Source organism: Montipora foliosa, chromosome 6 (genome assembly GCF_036669935.1).
Source record: "Montipora foliosa isolate CH-2021 chromosome 6, ASM3666993v2, whole genome shotgun sequence".
In the NCBI taxonomy this organism is placed as follows: Eukaryota; Metazoa; Cnidaria; class Anthozoa; order Scleractinia; family Acroporidae; genus Montipora; species Montipora foliosa.
In genome coordinates, this window is record NC_090874.1 from 34,719,831 (window position 1) to 34,732,468 (window position 12,638).

Consider the following 12,638-nt stretch of genomic DNA (forward strand, 5'->3'; position numbering starts at 1 on the left):
TTCAGCCAGAAAGTGCGTTACGTGAGAAGTAGATGCGCCTAACGTTGGAAAAGTATAGTAAATTGTAGCTTAAGGCGCGTTTTCAGCTTTTTGGGGTTCGCGAGAGTCTCGCGGACTGCATCCCAGAGTTCACTGCACCTCACAGTTCACTCAGCTTTCCATCCACCTGAGGGCGGTAAAATTAATACCGCTATTAGTGTGGACAAGTTGTGCATACAATCGCGATAAGAGTTGCGCCCACCCCTCCCCTGTATAACAAAGGTAGAAGCCATTGAAAAAGGAGCCTTCGGGTTGCCCATAGCTGTGGTCGGCTTCTTGTTGTCTTGTTGTTCTTGTTGTTGTGTTCTTAATTAGTGTGTTTGCCTAATATATTTTAGCATTGCTTTTAGGATGAGTGGCGGTTCCTGTTGGCTGGGGGCTCTACTGTTCCCAACGAAATTGAGAATCCCGCTCAAGATTGGCTGTCAGACAGAGCATGGTCTGAAATACTGCGACTACCCGTTCTTGTGAGTAAAGCGTCCTGAATCTTTAGTTTACGCTGGCATTATCGCATGTAATGGCCATTGAACTAGACCCTCTGTAAACGATGGTAATTCATTGGAAGTAATTTTCACGTAAAGCTTCTTTTTCAGTCTAATTTCAAAGAAATTGTTAGGAAAATAACAACACTAATGTTCACCTTTTCAGCCTACATTTGCTAGTTTCGCCGAGGACTTTAAGAACCACATTGAAGGATATCAGCGAATGTTTGACAGTGTAGATCCACATCGGTAAGAATTTTGAAATCGTTTTGGGGTAGTGGGGAATTAAAGCAAAGTCACGTCCTTTTTATAACTACTTTTGGTATTCTATCGACTCAAATTTTCCAAGTGTTTAGAAAAAAATTGTCCATACTGGTAATGACGACACGTAATTAAACGCTTTTCAGTCTAAATGATGGTGCTTTGATACTCAAGAAAAGTTGTCACAAAGGTGATGAAAATGAATTTCAGGTCTCAGTTTAGATATACCATTGTTTTTTTGTGCTTGTTCGTGGAATGCTTTATGCTGCGTAGCTCTACACTGGAAATCTGGAAGTACTTAGTGTATGTCACTCAGTTGCATCGATCACTTTTCAATCCCATGATTATTTGCAAGCCACCAAATACATTTTTCAAACAGCTTGTACATGAAGAAGAGTACGAAGTACTCACGTGCTCTAAAATGTTGCCACACCTACTTCAATGTCATCATTTGACACAGTCTCCAGTGCCTGATGATGTCATAAATACTTTTGTACTTAAAATCTAATCCAACTCAACAAATTCCCACAGCGAGCAATTACCTGAGCCGTGGAATACAAAGCTGGATTCTTTTCAGAAACTCCTTGTGCTGAAGTGTCTGAGAGCTGATAAAGTTACCAATGCTATGCAGGTTAGAAATACTCATGCAAATAACAAATACCTAGAATTTATATCTTCATACCCGACAAAATGTTTGTTTTGTCTTTCAGGATTTCGTGTCTGAAAATCTTGGCCAGCGGTTTATTGAACCACAGGTATGTACTGAGTTCTATGGCAGCCCATGATCATGAGCTCCTGCTGTAACCAAACATCAGAAAAACAGTTGTTCTCAGAAGTAATTGTAACTCACTAGTGACTTTGCTTATGGGTATTGTTCTTGGGAAGGGGGACCTTATTTGTATATCGGAAGGATCGTATAGAACCTAAAAAGCAGGACAGCGGCTCCACTAGTATCAGTTTTTGGTGCATTTCTCCGGAAGCAGAGTTAAAGTGCCCCTGTGATAAAAAAAAGTCACTTCCCCTTTTTTCTTCAGATTTTGAAAGTGTGTTGCTTAACACCTGACTGGCAGAATTTTGAGCTTTGATTTTTATCCATGCAAAGGCCGTTTACTTTGATTGTATATTTTGGATTTCACGGTGGGCCATTACTCACGTGCAAAATCGACCGATTAGTCCTCAAAGGGTTGGATCCAAGAAAAAGTGATATGAAAGGTTCACTAGCTTAAAATTTCAGCGTGTGAATGCAGCTTATTATATATGCAAAACCTGAAAGCCCAAAACTCCCGTGCTGCATATTAATTCTGCGGCGTACACACGCATTGCATTCTCAAACTAGTGAACCTTTGGCGTCATTTCCTCCTCGATCCAGCTCTCTCAAGAACTTAAAGTTAGTAATGGCCGAAAATTAAATAGGAAAATTCCAGTTAAAATAAACGTGTCTTTTTAAATCAAGGCTTAAAACTTGGTCGCTTAGTATTTGAAATCTAAAGAAAAATAAGAATTGATTTTTTGCTCACATGGGCACTTTAATCAACTTTTGCAAAGTGTTAAATGACCAAACTTCAAGTTCTCTGGAATACGTGACCACACAGTTTTTCTACCTGGAGCCATTTGAATTTAATAGAATAGAACTTTATGTTCACACGATCTGGTTTAAAGCTGCGTAGCTTGTGGGGTCGTGCACAAATGAAATCACATCAAATTAATACATATCAAATCATATTGGTTTTTGAGGAGAGGGGAAAACTGGAGTAATACCCGGAGAAAAATCTCTCGGAGAAGAGAAGCATAATACGCCGGATCTGGGAATCGAACACGGGCCACATTGGTGAGAGGCGAGTGCTCTCACCACTTCGCCATCCCTGCTCTAAATTTCTTTAATCTTGAGGACGTTCGCGCGATAATTTTCTGACATTGATTTTTTTCTGCAAATTTTACCATTAAAAGATGATGAGTTAGTGGTGTCAGAAATGTAAAAAAAGTGGGGGGCCACCGACTTCGTTTTGGAGAGAACTTGCCCGGTAGAACACCCTAAATCTGAAAAAATCCGGCTTCTTTAGCGAATAAAGCCACAGTGTCTGTCAGCCCAAAAATATTGCAATTACATCTTTGAAGTGAAATGTTCTCTACCAAACTTTGTTTAAGTGGACCCATCAAGTGGATTTAGTTAACTGTTAAGGTTCCTTAAAGAACAAGTTCGCATTTAGCGACCATAGTTTCATGCGCCTTGCAGCCGCAAGATGGCAGGATTCCATGTCCCGAGGACAGAAATGTTGAAATTTTTTAAACTTCCCACATTGATTTTTTTCTTCATTTTTGGACAATGTGGAGATAATTGTAAATAAAATCTGTTTCTGAAAAGAAAAGTAGGGGTCACCGAACATCCAAGATCGTTAAATCCAAGCAAAGCTATAGCAATGGCCATCTGCCCTATCATTGTTCATTTTAGTACTTTGCGCGCGCGCTCGATGCATGACGTGGCATGTCAATTTGCGTGCGTTGTAAGGATGCGCAGTAGCAATGGGCGCGAACGTCCTTAATTCAGTTTGACCTGGAAGAATTTCAACATTTTGACCACTGTGACGATTAAAACGGACCTAAGAGTACAGACAACGGTGAACCACTTTCGATTTGTTTACTTTTGTGTTTGGTTTCAGCTGCTGTTCGCAAAATGATAAACGATATTTCAGGGTGGCTTGTTAACGAGTTAAAAGTTGTATTTGTTCAGCTAACCAAGAAAGAAATAATATTCGCAAGTTCATTTTGTTAAACAGACAAGAACAACAATTATATTGTAAAGAGGGAAATGAAATCTTCGATATCCAGCTCACTAGTAAGGATGCGTGACGTATGGTACCGCAATCATTGATATTGTTCGTAGAAACGAACTGTCGTTTTTGAACATTTCTCGTTTTTTTCCCTCAGACTGCAGATTTATCTCTTGTGTTTAAAGACTCCTCAACCAATACCCCTCTTATCTTTGTGTTGTCTGTTGGAACTGATCCCGCCGCTGATCTCTACAAATTTGCTGAGGAGATGAGATTTTCGAAGAAACTCAGCGCTATTTCCCTTGGCCAGGGACAGGTGTGTTCTCATGGGTTTCGTTGTTTCTAGACTCAAGCCTCATCCTCTTGAGCAAACTTTGTGTTCCAGTTGCAATAAAAGGTCGAACATATTAAGGTATTGTTAACATACAAGAAAAACAAGCGGGGGACGTTTGACAGAATTTGCAATTTTGCGTCCCCTATTTGTTTGCCGCATTTGAAGTGTCTTATTGAGGGCGAACAAATTTCCGCATGTGGCAATTTTAATTTGTGTTGTGACTATCATGTCAGTTTCTCAGTAGATATATTTGCCAAATCTCTATTACATTTTCTCTTCCTCTCAAGTGTGCGAACGTAAGTCGTAGCGTTGATACTGAATTCTCACTTAAAGCTCAACCTTTGGATTAGGTGCTCCTTTTCGTTCATGCTCTTTAGGAGGCTCGAAATAGTTACTCCTTTTTTCACACAAATAAACATAGTCTGTTCTTAGATGTAAAGGTAATCATATTAAGACGAAATTGGCCAGGGTATTAAGTACCATCATAGATTTCTCACATCACATTTTCCTACAAAACACTGTTACCATGGCAACGATTTAAGGAGGCTCGAAAGGGTTTTCATCTGAGAGCGCGCGCGTAAGCCACACACGCAATTTTAAAAGCTGCTTGCGTCAGCTCACGATCAAGGTGGGTCGCCAGAAATAAACAAATGCCGCTAATTTCGCTCACCTTTTTCCTAATTCCTATACATATGGAATATAAATACAGGCTCCTAGTAATGGGCTCCTGCATTAAGGCATTTCTTTGAGTCTTAAAATGAACATATATTGTCCTTTTTTTAAAAAACGGGGGCGGTGAAATCTTCCCAAACAGCGTTACCAGATAATGTTAGAAGTAATCTCTAAAATATTTCAAATTTAACAAAATCCGTAGGCCAGTTTTTTTAAAATATGTCTCCATCACTACTAAAAGAGAATACTCTCTTCTTCGGAAAGGAATAGGGCAGCTAGAATTTTTTCTTGCTCTAATTATGAGGTACGATCAAAGGTATAGATGGTTTTCAATCACGTGATGAGACGGCCATAAAACAGTAGCAAATTATGGCTCATGTTTTGCATTATAATAGACTCAAATTCCCAAAAGACTATGTTCTCTATTTTTCTGTGCACCAACATGGCCGCTGTGACGTAAGGTGAAAACCATCTATTGTTAGAGATAGAAAACACAAGGCGAAAGCATGCAGCTAGCCATTGTTGTATATAGTAGGTATTAAAGTATCATTATTTACCCTCGGATTTTTAGAGTAGCTATAGTTAACATCTATTCACCGAAGTGGATATTACCTATTCACCGAAGTGGATATACCTCGCCGCTTCGCGGCTCGGTAAATATCCACCGCTAGCCACCGACACTGAGGTGAATAGTTGTTTTAGGATATACTAAAACAGTGAGATAATATACAGCACAAAAAATTAATTTGGATGCTTTCTTCACTTGTCACGGATGCAAATCGGGACGCCATTTTTTCCCGAGTTGCTCGGAGGTAAATAGCACAGGATATTCGGAGCGGTTTGACGAGCCAATCAGCGCGCGCGTTCATCGCTATCCACTGTTTTAGTATATACCAATAGGTAATATCTCCGAGCATTGAACAGAACAACTTTAAGAATCCCAACTGGCCGGAGGCAAACCAGTTGGCTATTTACAAGTTCAGCCAGGAAATTGAACCAGGGACTACCTGGAACAAATTCAACCAGTGGTCAAGGCAAGCGCCCTGACAACTGGGCCACACTGCCTCCTGCATACATAACACATAATAATCTTTCCCCACCTTACCTGAAGAAAATATTAACCCAACAAATGTACATTCATATCATCTTCGGAATTCAGAATCAAATTGTTATATCCCTAGACCGAAAACTGAGTTTGGAAGAGGCATCCTACATTACAGAGGATCTGTTTTATGGAACCTGATTCCCTCTGAAATGAGAAGCGTTTTTTCTTTTCCGTGAGAAAGCTTATTTTTAATCAATTTTATTCGCTTTATATTTAATACTTAGGTAGTTTTACAGATGGTTAATTATGTTTTAGGTGTAAGTAATATGATGATGATTATTATCAGTATCAATGATGTATTGTAAGTTATGTTTTACGGGACCCCTCGTAAGACCACTTTTATTGTTACAAGCTGATTTCGTGTTTAAAGAAAGAAAGAAAGCTTGATTGATTGATTTACTGATCGTTCATTTGCGACAAAACCCAACACAAGTGCTTCTCCAACGGAATCATTCTGCCAATCATTTACTGTTTTCGTTTTCAGGGTCCTCGTGCCGAAGCCATGATGCGGTCAGCGATGGAACGCGGAAAGTGGGTGTTTTTTCAAAACTGTCATCTAGCTCCCAGCTTTATGCCTGCCCTTGAGAGACTTGTGGAGAACATAGATCCTGATAAGGTCAGTACCAGTGCTATACAAATAGTTTACATTTTACTGTCTCAAATAATAACACGTTTGTTGCTTTTCTTGGTAAAATAAAAGAAAAAAATGTTGTAAATACTGTAAGCACAAAAAATGTGAACCCTTAAATCCATTTTTCGTCCTAGCGAGGTCTTTCTACTTTAGGTTAACTGTTTTACTGAATAATTAGCGTACGTGGTACATCGACAAGTTAGTTTTGCCTCCATTTTGAAGCAGGCTTAATCGCAGGAAATTTTATTTCTTTTAAAGCAGTGTGGAGTTCACCATCTGTCATACACACTAAATGGCTAATTGGATCAACATGCTCCCTTTTTCTTTTTCGTTTTAACAATTATTCCTTTCTTTAGGTTCATCGTGATTTCCGTTTGTGGCTGACCAGCATGCCAAGTCCAAAGTTCCCAGTCTCAATTTTGCAAAACGGTTCGAAAATGACGGTCGAGCCCCCTCGCGGGATCAAGGCTAACCTTCTACGGTCATTCACTGGATTTGGTGACGAATTTTATGCCAGCTGTAAGAGAGTAAGTCTGCAGACAGTATTAATATATTAGTACGGAATTAGTATCGTTGCCAGTGTTTTGGATAAGTCTTGGTCTTTCAATATGTTTTAATCGAGCGACGAAATAAATTTCGGAAGTCTATTAATTAATATAATTGTTTGAGTGTGTTATGATTGGCTAATTTTATTTCTTTTAAAGCAGTGTGGAGTTCACCATCTGTCAATTATTTCATCTGTCAGTTAATTGATTGAGTGTGTGTGAATGTGGCTAAAGGAATTACTCTGATTGTGGCCGGTTTTAGTCCAAGCAAATTTAAATAGCAGGTTAACCCTTGTTTCTAGAGAAAAAGGATTTTTTTTCCCTTGTCTAATTGCCTTATTACCGTTTCAGGAAGAGTTCAAGTTTCTGCTTTTTTCTTTGTGTCTTTTCCACGGTGTCACACTGGAAAGGAGAAAATTTGGAGCACTGGGTTTTAACATTCCATACGAATTTACAACTGGCGATCTAAGGATCTGTATCAGTCAGTTGAGCATGTTCTTAGAGGAGTATGAGGGCGTCCCTTTTAAGGTAAATACAGCGTAGAACGGTTACTCCATGACCAAGAACGGGCGATGTTGAATTGCAGAAACGGAAGGCAAGAGAGAATTTGAAGAAAAGTGGATAAATCATCTTTTTCTTCTCTAACATATCGGTGGAGAAGTGAAACACAGAAATGAGCCGGCTGCATGTATTTGTCTCGTTTGATTTCCTGTGGCTGTTCTGATTGGCCAAATCAATCACTGTACTGATTTTGATTGGTCGAGTTCAGTGTCAGTAACATAGTTCAGAGACAGTGCTGCCCACTCGTTTTGGCGCTTGCCTGCAGATCCGGGAGTCTTATGTTCAAGACCCGTTCTGATCTCTCGTTGAATTTTATCCTGGTAATCCCTGCTTCAACTTCTCAGCTACGCTTGTGAAAAGCCAACTGGTTTGCCTCCGGCCAGTTGGGATTCTTAACAATGGTTCTTATTGTTCTGTTCTGTTCTGTCGTTCCGTTGACTGTTTCATTGGCTCTGACAAGCGTATGGGGAGTAGTCAATTAAGTTGTATTGTATTGTATTGTATTGTATAACATGGAATCTTAATTATGGGAAAATCTGTCTATTACAAGCGCAAAAAGTTGGAACAGTATATCATAATATCTGAGACATATTCACAAGATTTCTATTCCAAATCCTCCAAAAACAAGACTGTTACGCTTATCGATACGCTAACAGATGAGATGGATAGCATCTGAATCTCCCTCATTTTCCTCCTTTTTTATTATATGTATCATTTAGCTTCTGCTTCTTGTAACGCAAAGATTAAGCTTGTAGGTGACATATCGTCATATCACCTGCCCTGATTATCCGTGCTACTTGCAAGAAGTCTGTGCTTTTTACTCTTTATTTTGGATTTGTAATAAAGTTCTTGTTTGTTTGATTACGCTCCTGTCTTGCTCCATAGGTCTTAAAGTACACCGCTGGACATATCAATTATGGCGGGCGCGTGACAGATGACTGGGACCGTCGCTGCATAATGAACATCTTGAATGATTATTATTCACCTGCTGTGCTCAGTGATGAGCATAAGTTCTCTGAGTCAGGCATTTATCATCAGCTCCCTTTGACATCGGATCATGAGGTACTGCATTGTTTTCTCCGTATTTTCTCTGACGATGATGTCGCAGACAAAATCGGACGAGCGCATACTAAATAATAATAATAATAATAATAAAATCATCTTATATAGCGCTGTATCCATAACAATGCCCAAAGCGCTGAAAATTAAAAATAAAGAGTAAATGAAATAATACATATGTTACAAATTAAGAAAAACTCTTCATAAAAGGAAATGTCTTCAGCTTTTCCTTAAAAGTGGCTAAAGATTTTTGAGACCTAATATCCATTTGAAGGGAATTCCACCACAATGGCCCTGCAACAGAAAAGGCCCTTTTTCCATACGATTCCAAGTTGTAGTTTGGAATCTTCAGTAGACACTTTGAAGCAGATCGGAGACTTCTGGTTGGCACATAGTCAGTAATGAGGTCTTGTAGATACTTGGGAGAAATCCTTGAACGCGATCCTACTCTCGACAGGCAACCAGTGGAGGCTCTTAAGGACAGGATGAATATGATACACTGACGGATAGCGGACGAATCGCTTTGCTTGCTTTTTTCCGTTTCGCTTTGCTATTTTTAGTGTTACTGGCAGCTCTGTCTCGTCTCCAATCCTGTCTAGGGAATCCAAAGGTGACTAATTCTTCATTTTTCCCACATAGTCATCAACCATGTTTTCAAACCGAAACTAAAGATTATGTTTACATAAGATTGAAGTTAATTTTGACCACCGTAACATCAAACCCCTTAAACACATATATCTCCCATCCTATTAGTAATATAAGCCTTATTTGTTTGTTTCAGCATTATCTTCGATACATTCGTGGTCTTCCCATAAACGACACTCCAGAAATATTTGCCCTTCACGATAACGCCAACATCACCTTCGCTCAGAACGAGACTTTTAGTCTTCTACAAGGAATACTCAAGATGCAGCCACGATCTTCTTCCAGTGCTGGCAGATCTCGCGAGGAGGTCTGTAACATAAAAGAGAAACTCGGTTTTAATTTTGTTAAACTTAAAAATGGAGTTAAATTCCCAGGGGATTTTTCTGGTGCACCAACAGTGCCACCGTACACCAACTTGCTCCACCTTGACTGAAGAAGGAAGCTTCCCCATCTAATTACGTGAAAACCGCTTTGTTTATTAAATTAAAATTAAAATTAAAATGATTTGTCAATCATTTTAATTTACGACCAAGAAGGCAAAACTTTTGCTTGTCGTCTTGTGACTTGAACAGTGCCTAAATAAGAAATTCTTCGCTATTGACACCTTTTCCAGAAATCTAGCAATTCACTACTTGCAGAATCCCATAATACACCTCTATTGCCCCCCAAAATGTTCCCACGTACAGATTTTTTTTAAACTTGCCACACAGAAAGGTAATGATCTACTTTTGCCAAAAAGGCAAAAAAAAATGGGGGGTTACCGTGCTTGTTTTCGAGATCATGAGGTGCACTTTTAGAAGCTTGCGTTACTTTAATCCGATCTTAGGTTACAACTGTCGGCAATAAAAAAGCTACATTAGTGAAATTTAGATCAGGTAAACGTACTCAATTCAACATAACTAATATAACTAAATAAACTGTTGCAGCTGATGTCTTTTTCTATGGTGAAATACACCTTGAAAAACGGTACATGTTAGTCTAAGAAAGAAAACTTCGGTCGCACGAGAGCATAAAAGGCGAAATATTTGTAACTTCTCACGCACAGATTGTTTTTGTTTTTTGTTGAAATGTACAAAATCAGGAAAGGAAGTGATCTTCGGAAAGAAAAATGGGGGTCACCGAGTATTCAAGAGAGTAAAATCGCTGCGAAGTTCTCAAAGCGATTGTCTGTTCGCACTGCCACGTCATTGCGTGACATTTTCGAGAAGACCTGGGTCTACAGCTATCCCACGATGCCACACGCTTTCACGTTCCATTCTTGTGGAAAATGGTTGCACCTTCAGCATCGTGTTTATCTTCGTGGTCTGCGATGCATGACGTATGCGTGACATGCGCGAAAAAATGCGCAGTAGCAATGGCGCGAACGTCCTTAAATCTCCAAAACGTATAGGGAAGATATCGTTGACGTCACCTATTGTCATTAATGTGCCAAGCAGAGCCTCATTGGCAGTCGCAACAAAGGGTCTTTTGTTCCTTTGGCTGAAACATTTGAATAACAAAAGCAATGTTTGTAAACAGATATCTTCCCTATTCGCAAAGAGCAAGCAACAAACTCAAAATTCGAACAAAACTTGAAGCAAAATTTAACTGAAAAACCTTCGAAGAACAAAAACGTCACTCTGTGTAGTCTATAATAGTGACACAATTGTTTCCAGTTCCTCTAACCTCTCTAAAATATACAATGGGAGAGGTCAATTGAGTTCAGTCCCCATTTGGCCACTTGGAAGTTGCGTTGCAAGTAAAGCGAATACTTGAGAAAGGCTGCTTTTGTTGATTTTCAAGGTGATGGAAGAAGCTAGCCGGAGCATTCTTGAAAAGGTACCTAGACCAATTTCTATTGCCATGGTGATGGAGAAGCATCCAGTGAAATATGAAGAGTCGATGAACACTGTGTTGATTCAGGAGGTGATTCGGTACAACAAGCTGTTAGAAACTGTTAGGCAGACACTAAATGATCTGCTTAAAGCCCTCAAAGGACTGGTAGTGATGTCACAGGCCCTAGAGACAATGGCTAACAGTATCTTTAATAACTCTGTCCCTGAACTTTGGGCTAGCAAGGTATTTATTTATTTATTTATTTATTTATTTATTTGTTTATGTATTTACCATTACAGCCTACCCTTTTTTCGTGAAGATTAATGGCTGGTTAACGGGGTACCGAAAAATGAAAAACTTACACTAAAACGTAATTCACTAATTGCACAATCCCATAATACACCTCTATTACCTCCCACAACTTTTGCACAACCATTGTTTGCAATTTCTCCTGGGACATACACAAAGGAGTGAAGTGATACTCGCAGTTAATAATAATAATAATAATAATAGCGATTTATTGACAGTATTTCTAATGCTGTGGGAGGCGCGGTGGCCCTATGGTTAGTGCGCTCGACTCCGGATCGAGTTGTCCGGGTTCGGGGCCTGGCCGGGGACATTGTGTTGTGTTCTTGGGCAAGACACTTTCCTCTCACGGTGCTTCTCTCCACCCAGGTGTATAAATGGGTACCAGCGGAAATGCTGGGGCTAACCTTGCGATGGACTAGCATCCCATCCAGGGGGGAGCATAAATACTCCTAGTCGCTTCATGCTACGGAAACCGGAGATAAGCGCCGGCCTTAATGGGACTTCAGGCTCGTAACAGAGACTTTACCTTTTTACTTTATTTCTAAATGGTAGCTTTACATCCGTCATTTTAACTAAGGAACTGACTACTTAAAATCTAACTAATTACAAACGTAATACACAAGATGAAAACTATTGAAAATTGTAAGATCTAAAAATGCTATAAATGCTATGAGTAAACGTAACCAAGGAACCTTGTCAAGACAACTTATGAGGTTAGTCTGGACACCGCCTTACATTTGCGAGTAGGGGATTGAATAAAGTTGCTAATGAGTCCTGGAAAGTACCCTTAATTAAGGGAATTTCTATTACAGGCGCATTACTAGAGCGCAGTGCACGTTGGGGATTGTGCCTAAGCAATTGCAATTATTCGGGCCAAGCTTCACTAAAAAGAGCTCGGTGTCCAAACTTAAGAATGCTGAGTTGAGTTAACTGCAGTTGACGTTTTATTAGAAATTTTGTTCATCTTTGTTATTGCTTTACGTCTTCAGTAAATTTTATTCACGGTTCTTTTCAAGGCCTACCCGTCGCTAAAACCTTTGGCTTCCTGGGTAACGGATCTGGTTGCTCGAGTACATTTCATTGAGAAGTGGATTGAACACGGAATCCCTCCGGTAAGTTGGATCCAGTCTCGCATTTGCCCGTACTGCGTCCAGAGCAAATCATTAGGGAGTTCTAGCAACGACGAGAACGTCATCACAAAACATAAATTCTCATTATTGTAATCACTTAACGACTATTCTATGCTTTTTTATGTGACAAAGGTATGGAAGTCCCTCAAGAATGAAAACGTTATCAGCAGCGCATAATTTCGGGGAGAAAATGAAAATTTAGCTCCAAGTGTTGACCTCAAATTTGCCTATTTCACGTTGTCTTGCTGACGACGGCAAAGAAATAGACAAAAATGAAAACGT

At 39.6% G+C, this 12,638-nt stretch overlaps 1 protein-coding gene across 1 annotated transcript in view; it reads left to right on the plus strand.

Annotated features, from left to right (window-relative positions):
- Window positions 1-12,638, plus strand: part of LOC138007203 (dynein axonemal heavy chain 1-like) — a 103,617-nt gene that overhangs the window by 80,058 nt on the left and 10,921 nt on the right. Inside the window, exons 65-76 of the mRNA XM_068853982.1 lie at window positions 390-506; window positions 688-770; window positions 1,314-1,413; window positions 1,493-1,537; window positions 3,708-3,866; window positions 6,146-6,277; window positions 6,649-6,819; window positions 7,189-7,365; window positions 8,284-8,460; window positions 9,239-9,409; window positions 10,885-11,160; window positions 12,243-12,338. Coding sequence (XP_068710083.1) covers window positions 390-506; window positions 688-770; window positions 1,314-1,413; window positions 1,493-1,537; window positions 3,708-3,866; window positions 6,146-6,277; window positions 6,649-6,819; window positions 7,189-7,365; window positions 8,284-8,460; window positions 9,239-9,409; window positions 10,885-11,160; window positions 12,243-12,338 — 1,704 coding nt within the window. The remainder of the gene's footprint in view (window positions 1-389; window positions 507-687; window positions 771-1,313; window positions 1,414-1,492; window positions 1,538-3,707; window positions 3,867-6,145; window positions 6,278-6,648; window positions 6,820-7,188; window positions 7,366-8,283; window positions 8,461-9,238; window positions 9,410-10,884; window positions 11,161-12,242; window positions 12,339-12,638) is intronic.